The sequence below is a fragment of the Centroberyx affinis genome, unplaced genomic scaffold (genome assembly GCF_046629955.1).
Source record: "Centroberyx affinis isolate AG114_WGS23_722 - 3 ecotype Tasmania unplaced genomic scaffold, CSIRO-AGI_Caff_v1 ptg001842l_1, whole genome shotgun sequence".
In the NCBI taxonomy this organism is placed as follows: domain Eukaryota; kingdom Metazoa; phylum Chordata; class Actinopteri; order Beryciformes; family Berycidae; genus Centroberyx; species Centroberyx affinis.
Window position 1 is genome coordinate 188,683 of NW_027280221.1, and position 27,373 is coordinate 216,055.

The 27,373-nt window shown below is 42.9% G+C and overlaps 1 protein-coding gene across 1 annotated transcript; it reads right to left on the minus strand.

Annotated features, from left to right (window-relative positions):
- Positions 1 to 1,007: 1,007 nt before the first annotated feature.
- LOC139652667 (heparan sulfate glucosamine 3-O-sulfotransferase 6-like) lies at positions 1,008 to 14,658 on the minus strand. Its single transcript, XM_071529822.1, has 2 exons — positions 13,808 to 14,658; positions 1,008 to 2,694 (listed from the first exon to the last, which is right to left on the minus strand). Exons 1-2 carry the CDS (start codon positions 14,347 to 14,349, stop codon positions 2,076 to 2,078), a joined length of 1,161 nt encoding a protein of 386 aa, XP_071385923.1. The 5' UTR covers positions 14,350 to 14,658; the 3' UTR covers positions 1,008 to 2,075.
- Positions 14,659 to 27,373: the final 12,715 nt, after the last annotated feature.

Below are 27,373 nucleotides of genomic sequence, written 5' to 3' on the forward strand. Positions count from 1 at the left end.
AGAGCAATAAAAGTTGGCACAGATGAAGTGAGCCAGGGACATTTAAATTTTAGTGAGGCCCACTAATACACTGTGGCCAGACATATAAAACAGAGGAGGAATGTGACAGCAATACTGGCCGAAAGTAGAAGAGGCAAGATGGATGGAAGGGGGGTGGAGAGCGCCAAGGCAATGGGTGTGTGTGTGTGTGTGTGTGTGTGTATGTGTGTGTATACACGCTTACACACACACACAAGCACACATGAACAGACTTTTTTTTTTTTGTCATTGACAAACCACTGACGTTTCCACAAAAAAAACGTAATGTCAATCGACTTGATTGAATATTTTTGGTTTATCCATTGGCTGCAAATGCCGGTCAGCCATGTCTCTGTGCATTGTGAAAAAAACATCTGCAGCTCAGTGTATATTTCAGTGTTAAAGTGGGTTCCTTTTTTGGTTGTTCCACCAGAGCAGATGGTTTCTTTTTTTTTCTTCCACACGGAATAGTGTACCATGAAAGAGATGAGCACTGCTAATTCTGAGCCCAGAGAGGAAGGAGGGGGCTTTCTAAGTTAGCTGACATATTTCATAATTAAAGGCCACAGCGCACACAGTCCCCAGACTGTACATGTGGTCTTACTGTGTGGAAGTGGCAAGAGGCAAGGGAGTGTGAGAGACTGGGGGAGAAAGAGAAAAGGGGAGAGAGAGAGAGAGAGAGAGAGAGAGAGAGAGGAAGAGAGAGAGAGAGAGAGAGAGAGGAGAGAGAACTCCTTTGTTGCAGCAGCACTAATGGGGTTATCTTGGTGGGTTCTGGCTGATCCTTACTGAGGCGAAGGGATTAGACAAGGTGTGGGTTGCTGCTAAATTTATTACATTGGTCGCATTAGGATTCACTTTGGAGGGTCAAAAAATAAACAGGCCTTCTAGGAAGCCTTCGTATGACGAGCCTCAGTATGAGTGATGACTTTACAGTAATGAATGAAATATGATGAAACACTGTACTCCAGATGTCATGTCAGATAAAACTTTACTTAGTAGCCTAGTTCACAACACAGAATAAAGCTTTCATACATATTACTATGCTTTATGTGCTCCACATATGGCGCTCCGAAATGGTTCAAAATCATCACAGATCAAAATAAGAATTTCTTGTACATAACTGATAACTGTTACCTTCAATAATGATATTTACTCATACCCAGTTGGTACTGTCCAATTGGCAATAACAATAGTGATGTACAGCTGAAGAGAGGAATATGTACATATACGTTTCTGTAAATGGAATGTATGTATGTGTGATTTCACATAACTGTTAGTTTAATTCTCATTTAAAGATGAGGTATCACTGGTATCATATCAACTGTCAAATACAGGGAAATAGCCTGCAACATCAAAATAAGACATGTGGAGATGTATCATGACTTTTATACAAGGCTTTGCTATCTCTTGAGTTCAAATGAAATATAATACATAACCGTATAATAATGAAAACATAAATGCAGTCAAAGTAATACTGTTCATAAGTAAAGAGAAATAGTGGTTTGTCTTGGCGTGTATAACCCAGTAAAAGACCCTTTCGTCAGTTTTATGTCTCGATGTTGCTTTGTCATGTAATAAATACATTTTTCTATTAAAAATCTCTGTATCTGTTGTATTTTAAATCAACAGAATCTATAAATATCAGCTTATTTCATAAACAAACAAACAAAAATAAAATATAAAATGATGCAAATCAAAATTGATATCAAAAGTCTTAGGCTTTTTTATTCTCTTTCCCTTTGGTAGCTAGTTTGTTTCTAATTCTCATATGTTATATAAACATAAACACACAAGCAAGAGAATGGTTGAATTTAGCATAACTGAGCCATGTTACAGGCTGGCTCTTTTATTTACTGCCTTGAGTTTCGACAGTTCCCATGTGCTGCGTGTCCTGTCGATTCCACTGAGGCAGAACGTTCCAAAGTTGAGACACCATGTTCCTCTACCCCCTCCCTGAGATTGTTAGCCCTGTGGAGCATTGAACTGGACAGGACAGTCTCTCCAGAAACAAAACTAGCCTTTGCATCTGGACTATGACAGGAACCTGTCCTCCGTTAGTCCCAGCCAAAGTCCTGTCCGCTCATCTGGTAGAAGCGGTGGTTGAAGGGCCTGTAGAAGTCCCTGAGTCTCTGGAGGACCTCGGAGGGGATCTGGGGATGTGGTCTGCCTTTGGACTTCCCCAGGCAGCGAGGCCTGCTGCTCCCCTCGGGCTTCTTCAGGCAGGGGAATCCTTTGGTCTGGTTGAAGTAGAAGTGCTTGTCCGACACCACCCTCTTCAGCCCCAGGAAGTCCTGGACCCGGCCCATCTCCCCAGCCGGGTCAGACACCAGCCGCTCGCCGCTGACAAACAGGAAATGAGATAAAGGGAAGTGCTGAAGCCAGTTCTCCAGGTGTTTGGCATAGAGGCCGATGCGCACGGCGCTCCACGTGGTGTCGATCAGACCCGTGGAGGAGTTTTTCATGGCCAGGCTCTGGAAGGATGGAAGGCCTGGGTTCTTGGACAGCGTCTGGGTGTAATCAGACACGGCCCGCGTCACGGGGTCCCTGACCACCACGATGAGCTTGGTGTGGCAGTTCATAGTGCAGACACGGCCAGGAGCCTCCTTCGTGACAAAGTAGCTGGGGGTCTTCTCCATGGTGATCTGGCCGTCCAGCGTCCGAGGCATCAGGTTCCTGAAAGAGAAGATGAGGGGGAACTGGTCATCATCAGAGTATTACTCAACACTCAATGACATAAGAGTGGAGACTGTTTCTCACTCTAATATAATAAGCTAAAGTTGATTCATAAATGTCTTACAGTTTAAAGGAGTGAAATGGGGTCTGAGATATCACATTTGAGTTAAACATTTAGAACTTTAATTATAGTGCCCCCATCAGGTCAATCAGTGTAAACTCTGGGACACAGTGCAAAAATCCCTTGCAGTTTTGTGAAAATCAGACCAGTGGTTTCTGAGAAATCATGTTTGACAAACTGACAGATGTACGGACACAGTCTGATCCATAGTCCCCCTCCCCAATTTCATCATGTGGGGGACACATACATCATGCTAATCACCTATTCCAGCATCTCAAAAGACAATATAAACACATTTGAGTATGTATACGATACATTAAAATAGCCCACCCCAAAATATGTGTGATTAAAGCTCCATATACACTAGCGTGTTTATGCACCAGGGCCCCAGATGGCCCGTCCCAGTCTCACTGCAGGGCCTGCAGGATGGAAGGCCATCCACTCAGAACGGGCCTGATGAGTCAAAGCCACAAAGCCACAAGACCCACTTAACAGCAATTTCCTTAAGACTTCCACCCCCCTTTTTCCTGCAAGAGCAAAGTGGCCCCCCCACCCACCACCCCACGCCACCGCCATGGGTTCCTACAAGGACCTCACAGACCAACGTCTATAGGAAGCACAGCAGGGATGGTAAGCTGCTGAGCTCAGCTAGTGTTTTAAACATATGGAGGCAGTGGTGAGAGATGCTGTGTAGCATACACATTGGCGAAAAGGAGTCTGTTGAATTAGGTGTAATTATCTTATAGAGATACATTTTGCATTAATAGTAATCTATCAGTGATCTAAACTATCACTATAGACCTGTTCACAGATCTGTAAACTATCACTGATTTATCTACTTCTATTGCTTATTTGCTTATTTTTATTTGCTTATCAAGACATCTTTTAGATAAAATAAGTAATTGTTAATTAGTCCTTTTGTGTCCTTCTACAACTTGATCTAAAATTTTGTAATCTATAAACTATCACTAATCTACTAATTTATGCTTATTTATACTTATTTATACTTATCTGTAATTTCTTCTGTACATGATTGTGTGCATGTTCCTGTGCACCTGCTCTCCTCTCATCTCTGTTCTGACATGCTGGTTTGATTCAACAGTATCTCTCTGCAGATGGATGTAGTTGTCCTGAGACTGCTCTTATTTCACACTATCTGGCAAAAGGCTGGCTTTGTGGAAATCGTGGGTAACATGTGGTATCCGCTCGCTCATATGTCTACTTTTTACATCCAAAGACTGTGTCAGGCAGTGTTGTGGTGAATATGGATCTCAGAAACAAATTGTTTTGCTTGACAAACGGATGATGAGTAATGTTCAAAACAGCAAATTAATTCTCTGCGGTCCATTTACCCGCCACATCTTATAGTATGTTACTGGAAAAGGAAAGCTTTGCTGTGGCTTCCTATAAAATAAACAAGTTGAGGAGCCTGTATGCTTTATTTGTTTCAGATTGAAAGTCTGCATTAAGTCCAAATGTCAAAGATGGGAGTCCATTCAGAAGTTTAGATGACTGATGGACATGCCATTCATGCTGCGGCCTTTTAAGAAATGCACACAGCTCAGACAAATACAGCATGTCTCTCATGATGATTTCTGTCCAGGGGAAATTTATTTTAATTTTGCCAGTTATTCTAGTGAGATTCTCTGTGGTCGCTTCATTGACTTTGATGATTGCTTCAAGACATCTTTTAGATAAAATAACAGTTCATTAGTCCTTTTGTTTCCCTGTACAACTTGACATGGTACAAAAACAACAGTGGGAAGCAGAACGGCTATGAAATGGAAATGGGCGAAATGGATGAAAACCAAACAATGACAAGAGTATGGAATTTATCTAAAACCAATCACGTCAGTAAATAAGTGCACCCTGCGTATCGTTTACACTGAACACTGAAAAAAAAGAAGAAAAAAAAAACGGCTGGAAGGAAAAGATCAGTGAACCTAGCTCTGAAAGTTAAAATGAACTCCCTGAGTCCAGTATGTAAACATCCTTCAGGTCTGTATATTGCAGCTGAGAGAGCTAGCACTCAGCAAGGCCTCAATGTGTGAGCAAGAGAGGGGTGATGAAACTGACCCTCTAATAGCTTCGAAGTAAGCACTGGTTGCCTGTGGTTCAAAGCAGCAGGCCTCTGTAGCCAAAGTACAGGTCCACTGACTGCAGTCTTGTCAAAGGCAGCACTGTAACTTAAGTAATTAGAGGTGGAGATAGTGCTGCAACTATGAGGAAACAGTCTGTAATCATGGAAAAGGTTCTTGTGCTCACATGGAGAGTCGACCAAGAGTCTGGAGAAAAACTCCTAGTCAAGGCGTGAAAGCAGAATAAAATTCTCCAGCGTTGTTCCTGAGTAAATTTCGAGTTTCTCCCTTCACTTAAAGTTGAGCCATGTCAAAACCCCATTAAACGATCCCCATAATAAAAGACCATTAATTGATTATTATCCAACTACAAGAGCTGCAAATGGCCTATCCCTGTCTGTCTGTCCCCTGTTTTTCTCAATCTAATCGATAGGTCTGTCTCTATCAGTCGGATATGGTCACAGTGTGTGTATACGTGTGTGTGTGTGTGTGTGTGTGTGTCTGTGTGTGTGTGTACACGTGCATGAATGAGAGTACGGAGGTGTCAGTGTTTACTGGTGAGAAACTGAAGCAGTCTTCTCCCTCACTCTCGTCTGCATTCTCCTCCACAGCCTTGGATTTGTCCTTCACTCCATAAGTGATATTTGTCACTTCAGTAATTGACCATAAGTTGTCTTTCCATACTCATGAATAGTTAATAGCATGTGGCTTTTCCCCCTGCTCTGCTTGGATCCCTATCCCCCATCACAATCTGTCTCATTATTAACAAATCAATAATAGCCATTTTTCGATCATAAATCTGTTTGTGTATGTGGTGTCGGGCAAAATTAACTATGTGCACAGAAATGGGTAAATACAATGTTTGAGGATTTGTGTACATAAATCTGTTGTTGAATATACCATCTACAAATACAGTGTAGCTCTTTTATTTAACCTGAGGACTTATGTGACAAAAGCTTCCCTTCATAACCGTAACGAAACAAACACAGTCCAGACTATTCTCCTGGCATCTAAAAAAGAAGTACAGCGAGAGTAACTCAGGGCATGAAGATGTTTTCTATTTAGCCCAATATTGGAAAGCTGTGCTGACTAGCCACATTAGTCTGGAGCTCCCCGCTGTTAGAAGGATGTAGCGCTTTTCCTCCCTGAAGTGATGCAGCGCTGATTATACAACCAATATGTAGCAGGCAGTCTGGATCAGAAGATTAAATACTAACCCCGGCAACAAGGATGTGGCCAAGAGATTTCCTGCCCCCCAAGACTGCGGGTTCTCCTGCTGAAGTGCTGCAGCTACATTTCCTGTAGCGCGCTGACAAAAAAATGTTATGTTATATGTCAACTTCTGGCGTGTGAGTGTTTTGAATTTAAAAACAAAATAATTTTCAAAATCCAAATCACCACGTGTCGCTTTCTGAAACCGAAAACAGATACACATTCCACGGGTTATTATATTACTGGACCATCCACGCTAAACGCCGACTTGGTAGAAGGAGGCACCGAGCGCTCCGCTTTGGCAGTCGTATCTACGCCCAAACACTTTCTTTTAGCGAGACCCAATTAAAGAGGCGGTGGAAAATCAAGCCCATAAAAACAAGAGAGAGCGAGAGAGAGAGAGAGAGAGAAAGGAGAGAACAAACAAGGAGCTGAAGGAAAACATTTCCCAGCAGTGCCGTGCACAGAGGGTGTCAGAAGGAGCCCGAGGGCCACGGACGGCCTGTCAGGCTGACTGACTGAGTGTGGGAACCTCAGCAGCCGAGCACCGCTTAACGCCTCCGTGCCTGTTTGAAACATATGCTGTTACTCTCCTTCCACAAAAAAAAAATTGTAAATCCTATAAGGTCTTTGGCGTGATGGGTGGATGACACACAACAGCTGAGACGTCACACGTGTATCTGTTGGTGTGTGAAATGGACTGTCACTCTTCTGATCGATGAGCAGAAGATAGAGCAGTTTAAATATTACCTTCGCCTACTGTGCTGTACAATGACAAAGCATGGAGGTTAACCGTCATGTCACCATGAGAGCACATGAACACGCTACTCACACTATTGATATGAAGCTGCAGAAGACTCCACACACACAAGAGAGGATTCGTCACCCACATTGTCTGTGGGATAATGGAGGGTCATTGCCGCCCCGGTGTCTCTAAACGGGACACCTGAGCAGGTGAGGGGGCCTCAAAGTGTCATGGACGTCAAAAATGGAAAGAAAAACAAATGAATGAGTATAGGCTACAGCATGGCCTGAGGATGGACTTGAGATTGAGTAGCAACGCAATAAACTTTCCACATTCCACAAGGGAAGCCAGAGATCTGACACTATATGGGGATACTGGCACAGTGCGTATCCAAGCTATAGTAATAGTCAGACACAAGCACACACTGCTGAAAAAACACTTGATGCATAATGTACAGTGCTTTTGGCCTTTGTTGCCCAAACCCAGCAAGTTCACACATCTCTCCATAGACAGAGTGGAGAGATGTGGAGGGTGAGAAAAAACACAAGTAGCAGAAAGGCTGGTAACACCCATAGATTTGAAATACACTGTTATCAGAAGAGTTTTTCCTCTGAATAATGATGCAAGGGGGTTACTTCTTAACAGGGGTTAGATGTACTGCTACATTCCCAAGAAGAGCATTCTGTATTATCATATGTGATGGAGGATGCAGTAGGATCCATGTACGTGTGTGTGGGCTTTTCTTTATAGAGATTCAATTCTTCTTGGCCAAGCACTAATTAGTGACTAGTGTATGAGTGTCCAGTCATAATTAGCAGGATGTGGGGTCAGCGATGCTCTGCTGGGGAGGTCTGAGGCTCAGTAATGGTTTCAACATTTGGCACATGAAAGTATCAGTAGCAGTTACAAAGGGTTTGCTGATATTGCAGGATGTTACTAAACAGAACATTATGTTGGTGGCTGTCTTGCCCTTTTATTAAATTTGTGCGTGGCAGACCCAGATTTGTACATGATTCCATTTGTAGATCTGAATTGATTGGAACCATTTAATAGTTCGATTATGTGTGATAAACCAATAGTTTTTTTTGATTTCCCAAGAGTAATGTCATTGTATTTCCATTGAATATTCCCTTCTGTTTTCAACCTCATGTTATTCTTTTCTGGAAATGGCAGTGCAACCGAGCGTGACTACCCAGCATCTGAAACATTTCATTTTGGCCAACTGAAGCCAAGCCATTATTTCTTCACACTGTTTTCCCTGCTAGCTAACTATGGCACTGAGCTAAAACGACATGACTGAAATTTCCCCAAGATTTTACAGGCTCCCCAAAATAGACCGCAATGCACCTCAAATTATTATAATTCCCACCATACGGGGTGTGAGTGTAGGCCTTTTCAAACCTCATGACACCACCCAAACCCAACTGATCCAACACCATTAAAACACAGTAGAACTCAACACTATAGAAACCCACTTCCTGGTCTGCTAGACCAATCAGGCGTGTTCAGCCTCTACTTATCACTAATGGCCTCGGGGCTGGACACAGAATGAGGTGTTGGGAAAATCACCTTCCCTCTGGAAAACATGCCCCATATGCATGATTATATTATAGAGTCCATATTCACCATTTAAAAAACAAATCCAGACTGACATGGTATGTATTTAAATCTTGCCTCCTAGATGTACTCAAATGAAGACAAAAGACAAAAACCTAAAAAATAAATCTGATTATGCCGACTATGCCGGATTGATCTCATTATTTTATTCCATAATTCTTTACAATTATGGAACTGATACAGTAACATTTAGGATAAATTAATATAAAATATAAAATACATGAGTATAATTCAGTTAATCAATTTACAGTCTATGTTCAATTGAAAGGAGAATAAATATTGCCAGGTCAATACTCTGTCATGCCAAATGCCCAGTGTCTTTAAAATATTATTCTTATTATTGCATGGATAGCAAGGTTGGGAAATAATAGATTAGATACAATGAGATTACAGTAATCTAATTAGCAAAATTGGTATCAAGTCTATGTTGGATTTGGTTACTGGATTCACTGATAACGGGAATATGGAAGAGGGACAGACAGGATGAAGAATATTTTGTGACTTTATTTTTCAAAATGGCTACCTCTGTGCAACAATTCATGCACAAATAAATTGATGTATATTGAAAAAAAGCATATTGAAAGTGGCAAATCCATTATCCTAAAGACCAACCTACTTACCCTTCATTTTCACCTGTTGTCATCACCTTCATGTCCTTATTTACATAAATCTATCTCCTTTTTAAGAACCAATGGAATTCATCAGTAGTGCTGACATTTCCCCATGCCCTTGTGTTGCTGCCCTTAAAAGATTTATACTATATTTTAATTGCAATCCGATTGGGGAAGGCCTTTGGTGACAGGGCTGTAGGTCAGCCAATTGACAAGCTGTCAAAATATCGATGATAGGACTTGTGGATTGGAGTTTTTCCTCAAATAGAAATGAACAAATGATCTTTTCATAAATCATATATAGGCTGATCATTGTGTTTCTAGAATGCCATTTCTGCTATAAACTATGGCAAGAAACGTAGCAGCATAACATAACACATGCAACACTGCCATCATTGCAAGAGCACTGTTCTTTCCTGCAAAGAAGAAAATAACAATTGGTCATGCCACTACAAGACAACAAAACAAATGTGCTCATTTTAACATCATCAAGGCACCGAAGACACAAGAACACAACATATGAGTTACTCAGTCCGACCCACGTCATGGTGACAAAGCCATGACAATCAGGACCATTGTGCCATGGAAAGCTGAGGTTTTCAGTTTTCTGTGGTGGCTCTCAAGTCCCATATGAAACCCATCACTCCATGAAGTCCCCTTAAAGCCATAAAACAACACAGAAAATCATTAAATCGTTGCTTGATTTTGAACACACTGTTTGCGGCTTTTCCATTCCAGTAATGGGCTCATATGCACACATGCAAACGAGGGAAAGGGATGGAGAGACAGACGGGGCGGGGGGGAGGGTGGGGGCTGAGAGGAGTGGGGGGTGGGGGGAGAAAAATGAAAACTGGTGGCTGCCTGGATCACTTGGATATAAATGCAATGGAAAACACACATGAAGGACATCTAAGCTCGTCTCGTAGAAGACAATGATACTGGAACGACACGCATGGGAGAGCGCTGCCGTGTCTGTGAAGTGCCTCCAGTATGCAGATTGCCTCTGGTTCCTTCCAGCATCTGACAGTGAAGACGGAGCGCAGTATATGACAGTGCATGACTGGGCCTCTGCTCTCTCATCCATCTGCTAAAATCATATCCAGGCCGCGCTCATTTCCACGTCCAAGACATGTGGAACCAGGCAGATTATCACAAGGCACAAACTGTTGTCAGATCTGCTAATCTGAGGCCATGTGCCTTTGGCAATGGCTGTGCATTCATTTACGTTACCTGTTATGAGATTCTGAATCAACCACAAAATGATGAACAACTAGCAATTTTATTATTTGGAAGCATTTTAAATAAGGTTCCTACAGTACACTACCAGTTTGGACACACATATTTTTCTTTATTTTTTTTTACTATTTTTCACATTTTAGAATATTAGTAAAGACATCAAAACTATTAAATAACACAAATGGAATTATGCAGTGACCAAAAAAAGTGTTAAACAAATCAAAACTATCTTATATTTCAGATTCTTTAAAGTAGCTGCCCTTGATGGAAAGGCAAAGGCTTTGGAAAGAAATTCATACATAGGCATCAACTTCACTATTTACATTTGTCTAAGAAACAAATTTTGAGCATTTAAGCATAAGCCTTTAGATCAAAATGGCTTTAAGATAATGAATAACAGAATACATTCAATCAAGTGCGTCCAAATTTTTGACTGGTAGTGTATATTGATTATTTTTGAAATACAAGCGTTCAAAGGTCATCTGTGGCTGAAAGAGGCAGTCAATAGAGTAATAGGACAATGTAGATTAACTATGCTAAGATTAAAGTAAGAATCTGATGAAATATCTGTATCCATATATATCTTAGAAATATAATAAATATGGTCCTCTTGAACTGAAGGCTCTACACTCTTGTCAGATCTCAGATGAAGAGGGAGCTTCAGCAAGATAGGATGTCAAAGCTCAGAGTGGCTTTCCAGAGCCTGTCACACACACCAGCCTGGTACTGAGTCAGATGCAAATCGTGTGTGTGTGTGTGTGTGTGTGTGTGTGTGTGTGTGTGTGTGTGTGTGTGTGTGTGTGTGAGCATGTGCATCCAGATGTGACAGTGAGTTGGGCGCTGTGGTTTTCTGCTGTGTGACCCCCTGGTCAGTGACACCCAGGTGAGAGAGACCCACTGGTTCCACATGGGTGAGTTCATCCTGTCACTAAACACCCCCCACGCACACCCACACACACACGCTGCCACCTCCAGCAGCTTCTCTGTGGTTCACTGCAGACGCCGGCGAACAGATTCTCCCCTTTTCAGAAATTCAGTGACAACAGCAGGTGCTTCCACTGATTTCAGACAGGGGGAATCAGCTTTCAATGATGTCACCCAGGAAGCTATGTAAAAAAAATTTAAAAAAATATCACGTTGCGTTCTCTGTTGTTTTGTTAATCTCCCCAGCTCCTTTCCACCTCCGATTTCAGCTGCCTCAAAGTTCACTTCACAGCAAAATCGTCAGTGTTAAAAATTAACACTATCAGTCCACATCCATCAGAGCTGATTTAACACTTTAGATAGTTTTGACCACCTGTCCTGCAGCCATATCAGCTCTATGAGAGACCATAACTCTCCAATCAAAGCCTGTCAACTTCAAATAAATGAAAAGTCAAAGAAATGAAAAATCACAACCAATGAATGCTGGAAAATTTTCTGTTTACATGATTTTTATGCTGATTGCAGGTATGATTTGGCATCACTGCTGACTTCAAGATCAAGATTGGACCCAAATTTTCTAGCGTTATGTGTTGAGATGAAAAGTGAAATGGACACTGATGATTTTGTGTTGACTGACTTGCATTATTGCCTTGCAGTAGAAAACATGCAGCTCCAACAGGTGTTGCATTTGGAGTCTTTCTTTTATAAACGTGCCATTTTCCCTTTGGACACATTAGGACTGATCTGAACTTTTCACAGTCTGTAGGCGAGCGCAGGCCATGTTGGTTCACTACAGCACTGCAGAACTAACAAACTACAGCATTAAAGCCTTACAGCTTTACGGTGTGAGTCAGACTAATTAAAACACACACAGAAACACGCATAAAACATATCCTGGAAACACCAAGTCTGCCACAGGTTATTTCCTCATAAACACTTCTTCTACTACTCTTAAGGAATAGTGAAGAGGGAAGAGTAGCTAGAAAGGGGAAAACAGAGAGAGAGAGAGAGAGAAGTGAGAAAATACAGTAAGGGAGGAGAGAGAGAAGGATGTGGGAAGAAGGATGGCCTAAAAATGGGGTAACCAGGAGAGAGAGACAGCAGAGGAGGGAAGTGTAAAAGGGGAGATAGATCAGGGAGCAGAGCGTGCCAAAGTGTGTGTGTGTGTGTGTGTGTGTGTGTGTGTGTGTGTGTGTGTGTGTATGCGTGTGTGCGTGTGAGAGAGAGAGAGAGAGAGAGCAGGCCTAGCAGCATGCTAAAATTATCAGTGGCAAAAGTGTTTCCATGTGTCCTTATGTTCTCAGTTGAAACACAGCTAGGGGGGTTACGGAAAAAAACTCATAAAAAGATTAAATTACACTTGAGAGTTTCACGCTCTTGCTCCCTCTTGCTATCAAAACTCTCGTTTATCAGTGCTCTACCTATCCATCCTTCCACATCCCACTCTCTCCTCTCAGGTGATGGAACCTCTCACATGCTCACAGATCCAAAATGCTATTCTGACACCACTGAGGGGTTTCGGCTCAGCTGGGACCTTGTCCAGCAGCCTGTGGAACATCTGGAGATGATCAGGACCAGCTTGATCCAGTCCCATCCCTTCTGTAGGGCCTTAACTGCACCCAAATTATAGCTCTGGTCAGCCTGGTCACCCCAAATCAGCTGCCGCTACGACAGTAGCCCATGGACATTTTATGTGCCTTGTGTAAAATCATAAAACATTTGTGATATTATTCTCAGCCAAGTCATGCACCATGCAAACATTAGCCAAATACGTCAATCAGGTTTAAAGCCTATACACTCACAAAACATTAAAATGCATAATAAACAACAGAGTTATCACTATGCTGTGTGCATCACATGTAGCTCTGGCTTTTCTAACAGCATGAGGATGCACCATTCACTAACATGGAGGGAATGCTAATACAGGGTGTCATTTTGAAGAGTATAAATGGTGTTTAGATGAATGTCATGATGATAAACTGCTCCCCAGAGAGCTCACTAGCCTCTTGATCTACATAGCAGCACACAGCGAGAATATCGGCTAATGGCAAGGTTATCTGCATACATCACCCAGCCAGTGTATTAGACTGGCCCTACAGCCTATTGATAGGAGGCATCAGCAGCTCTCCACAGCTGACTGGCTCTCACCAGGGACAACACTGATGCTCATCTGACCTTTCAACCTGTAGCAATATACCATCCTCTATGGCTGACATGCAAACCTTTACCTCAATTGTAAAGATTAAGAAATCCTAACGAAATCACTATTATATTGCTATACTATTCTAAAATATACTTATGGCTTATAGGGCATCTGTGGCAAATTATAGTGAATTTATATGATGACTTTATCATACTTTATGGAGATTCTATCTCATATATAGTAATATAAGCCTACTACTTGCTGCTTTATTTATATAGTGTCCCTCTAAATTTTATTATGGGATTACTATAGCATACCAAGAGATGTAAAAAGTCATCCCTCTATTTTATATTTTGCTGGCATAACTAAGCTAATAGGCAACGATACACAACGGGTGATTTTTATTTATTTATCTATTTTACATACCTGTACCACTCCAGTCCTCTGTCATAGAACCGGTCGAAGAAGTGCGGTTCTGCGCCGACCGCTCTCACGTCCGGGTGGATGCGGAGAAACTCCAGCAGCGCGCGGGTTCCGCCTTTCTTCACGCCGATTATAATCGCCTGAGGAAACTTTTTGGTCCCGAATGTATTGGACACGGGGATGCCGTTGCTCTGGGCGCTCTCCTTGGCGCTGTCCGAAGTCTGGTGTGGCAGCTGTCCCGGTGCGTCAACCATCTGCTCGGTGTCCGCAGAGTCGGTACCGTTCCGGTGAGACGGCGCGTCGGGGAGCTGCGTGCGGAGACGCGGTGGCGGTCGCAGGTCGTCCAGTACGCGGCGATTATCGTCCAAAATGTCATAGTCCCGGTCTAAGGTTTGTTGGCTGTATAAAGGTCTCGGAGCCGAATCGCAAAGCCCGGTGAGACAGTAGAAGAAGTAGGTGAAGATCAGGACCATGGTGAAGAACACTGACACTCTGGACAGCGCCTTCCCAAAGTTGAACCTGACTCTGCATCCGCTACATCCCATGAGTTGATCTCCAGGTCGATGCCAAAGGGCCAAAACGGTGACAGCATGCTTCTTCTTTCCTACATTTATCGAGTCTATACTGTTAAATTAATTTCGCAAAACATGTTGCGTATCCTAAAAGTCCGGCATCACATGGAGAGGTAGGCTACAGCACTGGAACGGCTCAGTGAATGTATCAAACTTATCTTCATAATCGTTGCCTACTATTATCAGAAAAGAAAAAAAAATCTAATTTTATCTTTTCAGTCGAGAAAACATTTGTCATTCACCATGACTCGTTAATTGCCAGTCATATAGGAATTCACAACCTCTCTCTGCGCTCTGGTTTGGTCTGTAATCTCTCTCATTCAAGATTTCTCCTCTCCTACTCCTACGCCCTTTTTTTTTTTTTTTTTTTTTTTTACAAGTCTCCACCCTTCCCTCCTTAAGCTATAGGATCAACATGCCTCATGAGGATGTAAACTTCCTAAAGAGGCCCGTGTAAAATGTTCATTTCCATAGACAAAAGATTCATATTTATGTTTTATTTATATTTACATATCATTATGCATTATCAACATCCATTCTGTCTATCATATATATAAACCATTTGATGCTGCTAACCCTAATGAGAAATCACTATAAAATCCTTACAATTTTCCTGTAGGGATTTAGTTTGTGGGGACTTATAGATTGTATATTGCTATGATGTTTATAATTAATTACTTTGGTTCTTTTTTGCAACACAAACAACTAAGGTTGTCCTTTTTTATGGAATTTTTAAACTTTTTAAATGGATTTAGGTGATTTTTTCCACACACATCTATGTTCTTCGTCCAGTTTTCCAAATGTAAGCCGACCCCACAGAGGAAAATCCTCTTTGGCCCTTTGAACCCAAATGATAGATGGCTCAGTCGGCCCAGTGAATGAGAGAAGCCCTGAGGACGTCTATCCAAACCTCTTGGACTCTCCCTGTACCATGAGACTCAACACCGCACCAGCACACCGACGTACGGCCTCCTGACAAGCCTCCTGACACAAGCCTCCAAACAATAGGCCTGCAGAGAGGAGGGGCCCCTCCAACAGCCCCCCCTCCTAAAAAAAAATACAGTATGAGGTTGTGTATGTCACCTTAGGGGCTATGCAGGAAGGATCAGCACTGGGATGCCCCCCCCCCCTCGCTCAGTACAGCTCGAGCATGTATAGAGTTTCTCCTGACAGAGAGATGGGGTCTCTCCTTTGAACCTGGCTGAATACACCAAAGTCGGCCGTCTGAAGTCTGAATGGATGAGGGGATAGAGGGATGGATGGGAGGAGAGGGAAGGGAGGTGAAGGGAGACCAGAGGAGATCGTCTGTCTGCACAGAAATACACACACTCACATACATACACACCACGGGTGTGTATGTATGTGTGTATAGACGCAGTGTAGAGAGAGCTTAGTGAGTGTGTGTGTGTGTGTGTGTGTGTGTGTGAGAGAGAGAGAGAGAGAGAGAGAGAGAGAGAGAGAGAGAGAGTGAACGATACAGATGGGGGCATTTAAGAGAGGAGGACAATAGGGTCAAAAATATTAAATGAAGTTGACAAACTTGCTGTTTTACTTGAGGATTTTATGAAGCTTTTTAAAATTCTGCTGTCTGCCTCAATATCCATAGAATAAATTGAGCTTACTTAATTAAAAAAAAAAAAAACATAAATAACGAGACTTTTCAAATCACTTTTCAAAGTTAAGCATTACAAAGCCTGTGATTCCAATTTCCGTCCTTTGAGATGTAAAGGGAGTTTGAAAAATAGTGTTCAAACAAAGGTTTCTGTGGATACTGACATGTCCCTGGCAAATATAGAATAATGATATGTTTTGAAGCACAAACAGCCATTGTAAATCCATCCAAAGAGAGGCCAGCCTGGCACTGTGGAATTCACAGCTTTGGAAATGACTGTCTGCTCGCTAGCGGCAGACACAGAGTCAAAATGAGGTCAGAATCCAGCCCTGCTTTCATCAGACATTTTATTTGCTTTTCCCCCATACTAATTGCTCCATTTGGATCCATACTGACAGGTTTGGACTCAGCAATATAAACACTGAGATTAAAGAAACAAACAGGCACTGGTGATGTTGAAGAAACAAATAACACATGCATGTTGTGAAGTGTGTCTGTATGTATAGGATTGGGCTTGGATACTGTGTGTGCGTGTGTGTGATTGTGCATGTCTGTTGATGTATTTGTGTAGGTGTGCGTTCGTTTGTCTCTCTGTCTTTGTGTAGACGAGTGTGTGCTCGTATGCATGTGTATGTGTGTCCATACACGTGTGTGTGCATGCATGTATATATGCAGTGTATACTCTATATGCAATCCTTGTGTCTGCAGGTGTGCGCTTGTGCTGCATCATTGTGTGTGCTACTGATAGATTTCCATAGCCAGAGGCCTGCAGATGGTGTGTCCATGTGTCAGCCATTACAGCAAATTGCAAATCCTCCCCACCAAAAGGAGAATGTTCCACTCTCATTTTGTCATTTCCAGTACGAGGAAGAAGCTTTCGGGCCATTTGCGATAGCCGCAAGATACCCGGCAGAATCCTTCAAACCATTACGACAGATCTATGAAACCACTACCCATGAGATGCCCATTTAGCAGTCCAGAGGCATCGCTGGAGTTTCTTACAAATGGAACCTGATGCTTTTATTGTGTCTAGAATGAATAGCATCGAGATATTTACGAATAATGAATTCCAGATTGAAGATGTATATCAGCATATTTTTCCTACTGTTCTGGATTAGATCACTCTGCTGTTCATGCTTTTGGCTTCTATTGAATAGCTTTGGTGATCTATAAACAAATCCGCTTTTAATTTTGTTTTACATGCGATCATGTGGTTATTAGAACCAGGGTGGCCTATCCCAATACAATCCAGTTTAACACCATCAAAAGAGACCAGCTCATCACAATAGCCACAGGTTTACTTTGTTGAAATATAGTGTCTGAAGTTCAGCTCCTTTGAAGAAATAAAAGATGTCACACACACACACACACACACACTCCCAGCTACATGTAGGATGCCTGTTGGGCCCAGCCCTCAGGTAGGCAGGATCACAGGACAGGATACAAAAACCAACAACAAAGCCACTGTGAAGCCCCGCCCCTCTCGCCCAGCTTTCCCAACTTTCATCTGAGCACCGTGTGAGAGGACGTTAGTGAAGTCAGCAAGAATGATGGATGGACAATGAGACGGATGGATGGACAAAGCGACTCTGATCTCTCCATCCAGCACAGTGTTCGACCCCCAGATCTTCCATCCTCCCCCCTCCCTCCCTTCTTCCTTCTTGTCCCTCCACCCATGCCAGGCTCACACAGGTGCATCATGCTTTTTTGCCTCCAGGAGAACTTCCAGACTCCCAGACTGGCCCTGCAGCTTTATAAGGAACATCACTGAAAGGATGAGTGTAGCAGAGATCTGAGAGGAGAGAGGGGAGACCTTTCCAGCTTATACAACAGCCTCAAAGGCCTTGAAAGCATTGAGCAGCCTAAGACCCACATTGTGCCACAAGTTCAAGATGGGAGTAATTTATATCAGAAGAAGAGTTTGCTGTGTTTCATTCCAACTTCATAAGGGTTAGATTTGGGCAGCACTCAGAGCCAGGAGATACAATTACGTAACTGATGTAAAGATATGAGCCCGCAGCTATTTTTTTTTCACATAAACAACAATGCATGCAAGGCTTTACTCGACGACCAGAAGCCAGCTGCACAGAACATTTTCAATGTGCCTTTCATCTTGGCAATAAAAAAAAAAAGTAAAATGTCTTTCCAGGGAACTGAACAGGAGTCTCATTTTCCTGAACTGTTATTTACCTTCTCTCTGTGCTTTATTGTAGCCGTTGAATCAGGCGCAGAGGAATCTAAGGAGTAGACATGGAATTAAACTGAATGACAATCATGTCATCACACAAGCCACAGACCATTTGGGAAATGCCTTCTTTTCTAATCCGCAGCTCAGTGGTGAAAAGTGGGCTCTGCTGGTCGGCTCCTAAGTGATATTGGGTGTGTTGGGAAGGGCGGGGGCAGGGGGGTGGATTAAATGTGTGTGAGGTAACTGCGTGTGCCTATGTGTCTGTGTGTGTGTGTGTGTGTGTGTGTGTGTGTGTGTGCAGAGTGGGAGGGGGGTGTTTGCATGTGTGTGTGAGACAGAAAAAAAAAGAGTGTGAGAGAGAAACTGAGTGAGAGAAGGTTAAAATAGACAGAGAGACAAGTCTGATTAGTTCAGTATACAGTTTCATGCCTCCCAGCTCACTTTGGGGGATTAACCAAGACGTGTGGCTGCAAATCTGACAGAACCATGAAGGTGAAACACCGTGAACTGCAGTGAGTGTCTGTGCGTATGCGTTCATGTATATGCGAACGCAAGTGTGCGTGTGTGCGGAAACTTTTATTTGTTTGTGTTTACGCCTTCCGGGTGTTATGTGTGCATCCGTGTGCCTGTGTAGGCCTATTGTTCCTGTCTGCGTGCACATGTACCGCTTGTGGTACCCGATGCTAGACGGTCGCTGAAATGCTTGCGGCCCGCTCTCCTGCGGCTTTCTTTCATTCAAGGCCTCGCACTCTTAAACGCTGATTGCCATGACGTCAGCTCTTAACCACAGCCATGCCTTTTATGTGTCACTGTCACCATGTATTTCCGCCCAGTGTGTGAAAAACAACTCTCTTTCCCTGTCTGGGATCCACTGACGTGGACATGGACGGTTGGTTCGAACACTGGGCTACTGTTACTGGGCCAGAACCGCCACCCAAATGGATGAGCTCTTTAACTTTCACACTCACTCAGCGTATCCACAACACTTAACAATCCGCAAGTGTGTGGCTCGATGTAAGGAGAAAAGATGTGTGTGTGTGAGTGAGTGATCGTCTCTTCGTCCATCCAGCGCCTATGTGTTCATTTCCTTAAAACAGACTAACAGGACGTACCTGTAACCTGTACGGTCACAGTAAACAAAAACACACACAGTCATCAGATGGGAGTTAACTGTCTATAATTACTGGTGTAAAACAGCAGTGTGTCTCTCAGCTGTCTGGAGTTCCCCACGCTTTAGGAATGCCAACCTCTCACATCGCCTGTGAGAAGCAAGAGCTTTGATAGCGAACTGTCATCCTGAAAGCCAGTCATGTCCACCGCCTCTCTCTTGAGTCAGGTCGACTAAAATGATCTCACCTGGCTGGTGGGTTCTGCAGGCCAGAGGCTGTGTGTCAAGCTGCTTCATGCTACAGAAACAGGAGATAGACTTCTACCCTATGGGGCCAGTCTGGATCTCACAGGAATGTGAATTGATGTGCTACTCAAAAACTATTAGCTAAGGTGCTGATGGTTGTTTTGGCCAAAGGGGACAGCAGTGTACCAAATATGTGACCCAACATGGAAAAAAACAGGCACAGTGGGAGATTGTTTTTTTTGTTTTTCATAGATGATTGATCTTAAAATGGTATATTACACATTAGAGGTCAATGAATTATTGTGTCAATTATTTGAATCAAAAAGTGCATTTTGATCACTTTTTTCTGATGTAAAATGTGTCTCCTGTTAAATGAGCCCGGATTCCGGCATGAAAAACATGGTGTTTGTGACCAAACACCATGTTTCATCCTTTGGTTTGGTTGTTCTGGAAATCTATTTAGACCCAAGCAAGAGCAACGAGGATCGAGTGAATGAGGTTGTTGCTGTTATGAGACAAGGAGATCATTCGGATCAAGGTTTCCTTTACAGATCTACGCAGGTTCATGATTTTGAGCTGAGGTCGCCGCATAGCTGGCTATCTATTCCCTCTCTTTCTTTAAAACATCCACCACCACCACCACACCCACACCCTGTCTTTGTAGAAAAGCTGATAATCATATGGGGCTGACTGTGACCCTCATTCCTGTGGGAATGTGCTTGGAGTCTTTGACCTCATCTTCTTTTTTAACCCCTCTCCCAACACGCACACACACACACGCACACACACACACACACACACACACACACACACACACACACACAAATCTTCCTCTCCTCCCTGTGGCACTCATCTGGTCTCACTTTAGGTTTTGAGGTCTGGGTTTTGGGGACACAATAGAGCGTAGGGACTTAATAGCAGCAGGAAGCGTTTTCTGTGAACTTCCCCAAATCATTTCAAAATGAATTCAGAGTCTGTTATGAACAAGCAATCATTCAATTCCTACAGTATTTGTTACAGATTTGCAATGGGAGAAACTGTGGCAAAGTGAATATCCATTCTCCTATGAAGATATCTAGTTTGAATATGGATGATAAGACAAAATGCATTCTCAGCTGTCACTGTGTCTTAGTATTGGCATAGCAGAGTATTCTCCACACATGGCCAGGACATTGACAAATCAATAGGGAGAGGCTGAGGAATAGAGAGAAACAATTACTGTACAGTGACTGACATGGGGGATTAGAGGGTATTTGCTTTTCTGGCACTAAAGTAAAAGAATAAAAGTGCAAAGTGCAAATGTGGAGAAGTAAACCTTGCCTGGGCCAAATGCTGACACTGAAGGGATATTAATCATGAATTCAAGGATTATTTTTTATATATAAAAGAGTCCGATGAATGATAAATTGGGGTTATAGAAAGATTGTTGGCTCTGTTATTGAATACTTTAGGGGTTTCTGTAAAAAGGTCAAAATCTGTGTGTGTGTGTGTGTGTGTGTGTGTGTGTGTGTGTATGTGTGTGTTGCACAAGAGGAGCTGAGGGGCATAAAGCTGTAGAGGTGTGTGGAATTCCCCTCATTCAAAGAGAGGGATCCAGATGTGATCACACAAACACATGCGCAAGCATGTACATATAGTGCATGTGCACAAACACGCACGCAAACACACACGTGTCAAATGCTCTATTTAAATCTGGTAATTATTATTTTTAGGAGAGAAATATTGCAGAAGTTGAACGTGCTTTGGGGATATTTTAGGATAGAACGCATGTGCGCGCACACACAAATGGAAAACTATTCCATCAGATCATGTCCTCTCTATAGGCATTTCCCTCCTTCCTTAGTTGTTTATCTTCAGCAGAAAGGGCACAGGCTTCTCCTCCCGTTCCATCTATCACGTCATCTACTGAGAAAGACCAAAGTCCAAACACCTCTGTAACGTCTCATAATGCTGGGAGTGATGCAGATTATAGGTCACCGATGGGGTTATAATCACTGAGGAGAATAAAGGGCTCAGTATCCAGCTATAGCACCGATGATCCTTCTCTGCGCAGAAGTTAGCAATCAGCACTACCACCCTACCAACAGAGCAATTTTGACTATTAAGACCACCCATCTGGGGCCTATGGGGGGTCGCAGGGTTCACGAAAGTTCTATACAGACCATATGTATACATGTGTTGCACAAAACACACACACACACACACACACACACACACACACACATACACACAAGGGTGGAGGATCACATAATGAAAAAAAAGAAATATGCACAAACACGCTCGCACTGTGTCCCTCTCTTACACACACACACACACACACACAGTATGATCTGGATCTCATATGGAGCACACTGGGAACGCTAGCCCAAGATGAGAGAGGATGAGCAGCCGCAAATTGGAGGGAGCTGGGGTTAGGTGGGTGGGTGGGGGCGGGGGGGGCGGAGCTGTCTGTGGCACCATACCCAGGGAAAATACTGAGGTAATTACTCTCTTCTCCCCCAGTATGGTTCAGTTTATGTCGGCACAAGGATGTTTTCAGCATGCCGTAGACCTCTCGACGTCAAAGGGCCTCTGACATTTCTGGACACACACTGACACACAAACGCCGCATTTTCCACAGTCCATCACTGCTTCGACCATCTTTGAATCGACCCCCCCCCCCACTTTTCAATCATTCCGCTGAAATCCTAAACCTTGCTGATATTTCCATACTCCGAATGCTGGTGCGTTTGATAAATGTTTCCTGGCCTCTGGCGCGCTTTTATCTGTGGTTCTATGTGATCATTCTTACCAGCTTGACTCTCGCTGTATGTTGTACTGAAGAGAAGAGAAGAGAAGAGAAGAGAAGAGAAGAGAAGAGAAGAGAAGAGAAGAGAAGAGAAGAGAAGAGAAGAGAAGAGTTTTGGATAATGCATACACACACTGTACATATGCACATATGCAGACACACACAACAAGAGCTCCAAACTGATATGCAGCCTGTTTTTTTTCTCTTTATGGATTACTGTGCCCACCTCTGAGTTCTTTCAAACCCCCTATAGTCTACAATGAAGGAGGAGGATGAAAGCAGACATGTGGGCAAACAATCAGCCAGTCTTATTCTCCTGTTTTAAGCCTTCCCTCTTATCCCCCAGTCAATCCAGCATCCCCTAAAAAAAAAAGGGACACTTCTCCCTGATATGTGTGAGGCACCGTACAATACAAGTGTGTACTCCTCTGTCCTCTGTCCCTTTGAAGCTCTCAGGCCGCCCCGTGCTGCTGTCTCAGGGTCCTATCTCCATGAGACAGATGAGACCGCAGATAGCAAGTGATGTTTGCACATACATATACGTTCAAAACCCCCTCTGCTATTCAAGCTCAGTGTGCCAGAGAAACGGGAATGTGATCATTTGATAAAGCTGACAACAAAGCAGGAAAAGCCGCTGAAGATATATAGTTTCTTTGAAATTTTGGCACATTGTTTATTTTCACACCGGGAACCCTCATGCTTGGGATTTCGCATAGTGCTTTTCGGCTTCGCTGTACTAGTTTGCATTTTGCAAAACGATCCCTCGCATGTTGAAACTGTTGAATTTTTGGGGGGAATGATCAGACATATGGGGTTTCCCATTGTTTCTCCCTCAACGGACAACTCCCTTTGAGGGTTTTATTGTATTTTTATTACTCTTCATTCTACATTTAAAGTGTTTACTGCATGCATGGTCCATCAAAATATGCATTCAGTAAAGCACTGCATACCATCTGTTTATGTAGTCAGTAAACTACACATCATTTCATGTTCTGGTTCACTGCTGGGCCTTTCTGAGAGGAAGAGCAAAGTATTCTCGTTATTTTGGTTTTCATAAGCCCCGTCTTCTCAAACACATGCTGTCCTGACTGAACTAGAACAATACCCAACCTGGAGTTTCCTTCAGTTTCCAGCACTCTCCTTTGATCCGGAGGGGAAATCACATTCCAGTATCATGTATAAAAACCCTGTTTATCCTTTCATTCATTACACAGAGGGAGACAGATGTTTGGCTGGGCTGGGGAAAGCGCACATGTATGCCCTCTGAAACATGTGGAGGGCAGCCCCACCATGTATGGCGAGGTCCCACAATACCATGTGTATGGGGGGCAACTCACATACTGCAGATATTACCCCATGATGAAAGGATTTTTGTCTATTACTGTTACAGTCACGCATCCGGGAGTTTTATTCGTCGCATGCGCATGCAGTCACGTAACGTATCTGATCACAGCTTCTGTGGTGTGCAAAGCAGAGCCACTGAGTGATGGATGTTTTTAGGGGATAGTACCTTGATGAACGGGATGTTAATGTCATTGCTTCCGGACAAAGAAATCAACCCTTTTTCCGCATGGCTCAAAACAGAAGCAGGTGCAGTGCCCAGAAACATCCAACATCCAGCCGAGAGGCTCGTATCAGTTACAATTAAAACAAGATGTCATGTGAATGAGTCAGACATATGTTAAGTTGAGCAGCTAGGCTTGGCCGTTGGGGATGGGGGGTGGGGTGGGGTGGGGTGGAGTAGTAGTGGTTTAATGTAATTAAGGATCCCTCTTGCTTACCAGCAGGATGCGCCCCGGAGGTCAGCGGAAGAAAACAGCGGTTACAATCCGAGTCTGTCTCGCGATTCTGTTGCAGGATTACCACTTCCTCCTTCCTGTTTGCTTCCTCTTGGCCACACAGCTGTGTTCTGATGCCCTGCCCATGCCAGCTTGACAGACTGTTTTTCTTAGTTACTTAGGCTATGCTAATTACAGTCCTGTGTTTTGGACAATTTCCTTTTCCTCTCCATCTCTCTTTCCCATATCTGTTTCATCTTCGCCTTTCTTTTCCTCTCTATCTGTCCGTCGTTCAGTTGGTCCCTCTTCCCCTCTCGCTCCCCCCTCAACCCTCCCCCCTTCCTGACTTGATCCCTGAGGACTGTTTAGTCTGTGTGCCGGCTGTGTTTGGTGACACTACAGCGAATGCAAGGCAAAGACATCTGAGCAGTCATAAGGAACATATTATTCTTTCAATTAATGAGAGGCTTACAGTAAGGTCAGTGGCAACGGGCATTAGGCTTTGAGCAGAGGAGGACAAGCTAAACAGTTGTGATAATATCCAGATACAGACAAAATCATCATCACATCAAATAGTATGTGCTGTATTAAACTTTTTAACACAACACTTAATAAAAGCCAGCATTACAATACGACAGGAGCAGTATGTTTGCATTCCCTTTTCTTAATCCTCTACCTGACAATGAACCTTTCAACTCTCCCTCTGATCTTCCAGCCTTTGAAATGAACAGCTCCACACCTGCTCCTCCCAGAGGTTTAAGCACCACTAGAGCACTTGAACGTACCCCCAGATCCCTGCTTTGTTTAGGATTCCAGCACTCCTGGCAGTGGAGGCGGCCTTTAGACACACATCTGATGCTCAGCACTACGTGGCAGAGACACACTAGTCAGAGTTATTTACTGTTCTCTAAAGATGATTTAAGGAATGAAAAATATGATGCACACATTTCTTGTTTTCATTGTTTGTGATGTATGCAGATCTGGTAGCTGAGTGTCGGAGGAATGGGTGGAAGGCCCGCTGTGAGCCAGTTGAAGTGGGCTGCAGGGGCTTCGCAGGCCAGTCCCTACACCGGGTCCTGGGACTCTTGAGGATTTGTGGGCTGCAAAGAAGAAGAGCCATCAGGAACATCTTGGAAGCCGCTGAAAAGGCTTCCCGTTGGCTCTGGTTGAAGAGGGGTGACACGTGGCGTAATGTGCTACCTGGACACAAGTCGGGGCTTGATTACCCCCGGCTGGGTCACCTGGGTGAGGGTGTCTGATGTTAAGACCCGAAATACCCGATGACCCCGGGTTCATCACTGACGATGTGTCCAGGTTGCACCACAAGGTGTATTAAAGAACTAAGTGATAAAAGCATTTTTTTTCTTGTGAAATAACAAACATTCGCAGCTTCTAGGCCTCCTCCAATGATTAATCAAGCAAATTAGCTTGAAAAAGGAATATAAAAATTATTTGTTGTGTTGTTTGTTGGCCACAAGCCAAACTGGCTGATAGCTTCTGCTCTAAATATATGGGCTGCTGATAGAGGGATATTCTGTTCAATTCACTCTATTCAATCTGTTCACAGTAATAAGATGTATACAGATGAATGATATAGGTAAAATCAAGCCTTTATTCAGAAGTGACAATTCTGTGTATATATTCATTGCACATTTTTGCAGAAAGAACCAACCATGCACACACAGTAAGGCATTAGGTGAGTTATTACTGTAGTTCATATCAAGTTTTTGTAGGGAAGACAGCACCATCAACTGATGAAATCTTGCCATTACACTTTAATGGGAGAATCAAGAATCATACTGGACCAAGTTCAAATTCAAGTTTTAGTTTTTATTCTTTTCTGCAACAAACCTCTGTCTGGTCACCTGCTGGTCACATCTACAGTCATGATGTCCAAAAAAGTCAATAAGTGTTCAGAAAGCCACAGCAACATTTATTTCAGTGATCTCAATACAATGTCATGAACAACTGCAATGACTTGGAACTCAACTTTTCTGTCCCGACTGTTCAGCCCATCAGAGTTCTGAGCGTCCCAGTCTGGCCATCATCCTAATACCAGAAGAATTGGGCCACATCAGTTCCCAAATGTATAGATGGTACTTTTACATTTTACTGTCTCATTGGCTCTAAAAAAAACAATGATCCATTTCCATTGTCCTTCTTTATTGGAAGTACTTATATATTGAGTAAATCCCGTTCTTGTGTTTATTTCTTGCAAATCAGATAGACACAGCTTGCCCTTTTGGGATATTGTGTGGAAGATAAAATAGCCTATTTAACAGGTAGCTGTTAGTGTCTTGATGTATCTTAAGAGCTGGTTTAATTTGCATAATTTGTTAGGCATATGGGAGGTGATGAGTTGGTGTCAAAGCCCAGGAGGTTTGCCTCCAAGATGTTTATATGAACATATTATTGTAGCAAAACAAATACGAACATGCATGTTGGTATTTACACTCACAGAAAATATTCACACACCTGTGTCCTAAATTTGAATTCTCAGAAGAGATTTACAAATGTGGAAGTAAATATTTGAATGACTGGAATAAAAGCTGCAAACGTGCAATATGATATTTGCTCAACAAGCACAAGAACAAGTACAACTCTGTGATTACAACTTCTCTAATCTGCTTCCGAATCTGATTCTGACTTGCATCACAAATGGTGAATCTGCTGTTCTTACTGTTGCTATAAGTGTTGCAGGACATTTGTTGTAAAAGTGATTTGTAGAACTGTTGCCTCAAGACACTGCAAGGAGATATCTGGGGCGGGGAGGTTGACAGACCTACCGCGATTGCATGACCAATTAGAAGAGCCTTTTAAAGCAAGTTTTTCCTGTTTGTTCCTGGCAATCTAAAAATATACAGTTTTCATCATAGAAACCTCAATTTTGTAAAGTTATCCTCCTTATACTGCTTAGTCTTTAGCACAAGACAGGAAATTTGCATTGAATCCTCCAAGCAATGTGGCTGATGTAAAACTAAGAAAGGTAGAACAATCTCACCGTTGAGATTCACTATTCTAGTGAGACTTTAACCCATAACAGTTAAACATTTCACCCTCATTGCCTAGACATCAATGTGTTATCCATTGAACTACAGAGCCACATTAGGACAACTGTGTATAAGAGCCAGGCAGGGAAGAACAATGTAGAAGTACCGCCTATACAGTAAGTATAAAAATTGATGTGGCTGAATTTGTCTAACTTGTTTGTTGTGTATTTGTATGTGTTGGCTAACACTGTGGTCACTGCATAAGAAAGCTGTACACATTCCTCTGT

What these genes read in the sequence shown, in the direction of transcription:
- LOC139652667 (XM_071529822.1), bottom strand. Translation starts at nt 14,349, where the DNA reads ATGGGATGTAGCGGATGCAGAGTCAGGTTCAACTTTGGGAAGGCGCTG. An exon ending in AGAGGACTGGAGTGGTACAG is followed by an intron (nt 2,695 to 13,807) that starts GTATGTAAAATA and finishes CTTCTCTTTCAG; the next exon opens with GAACCTGATGCCTCGGACGC.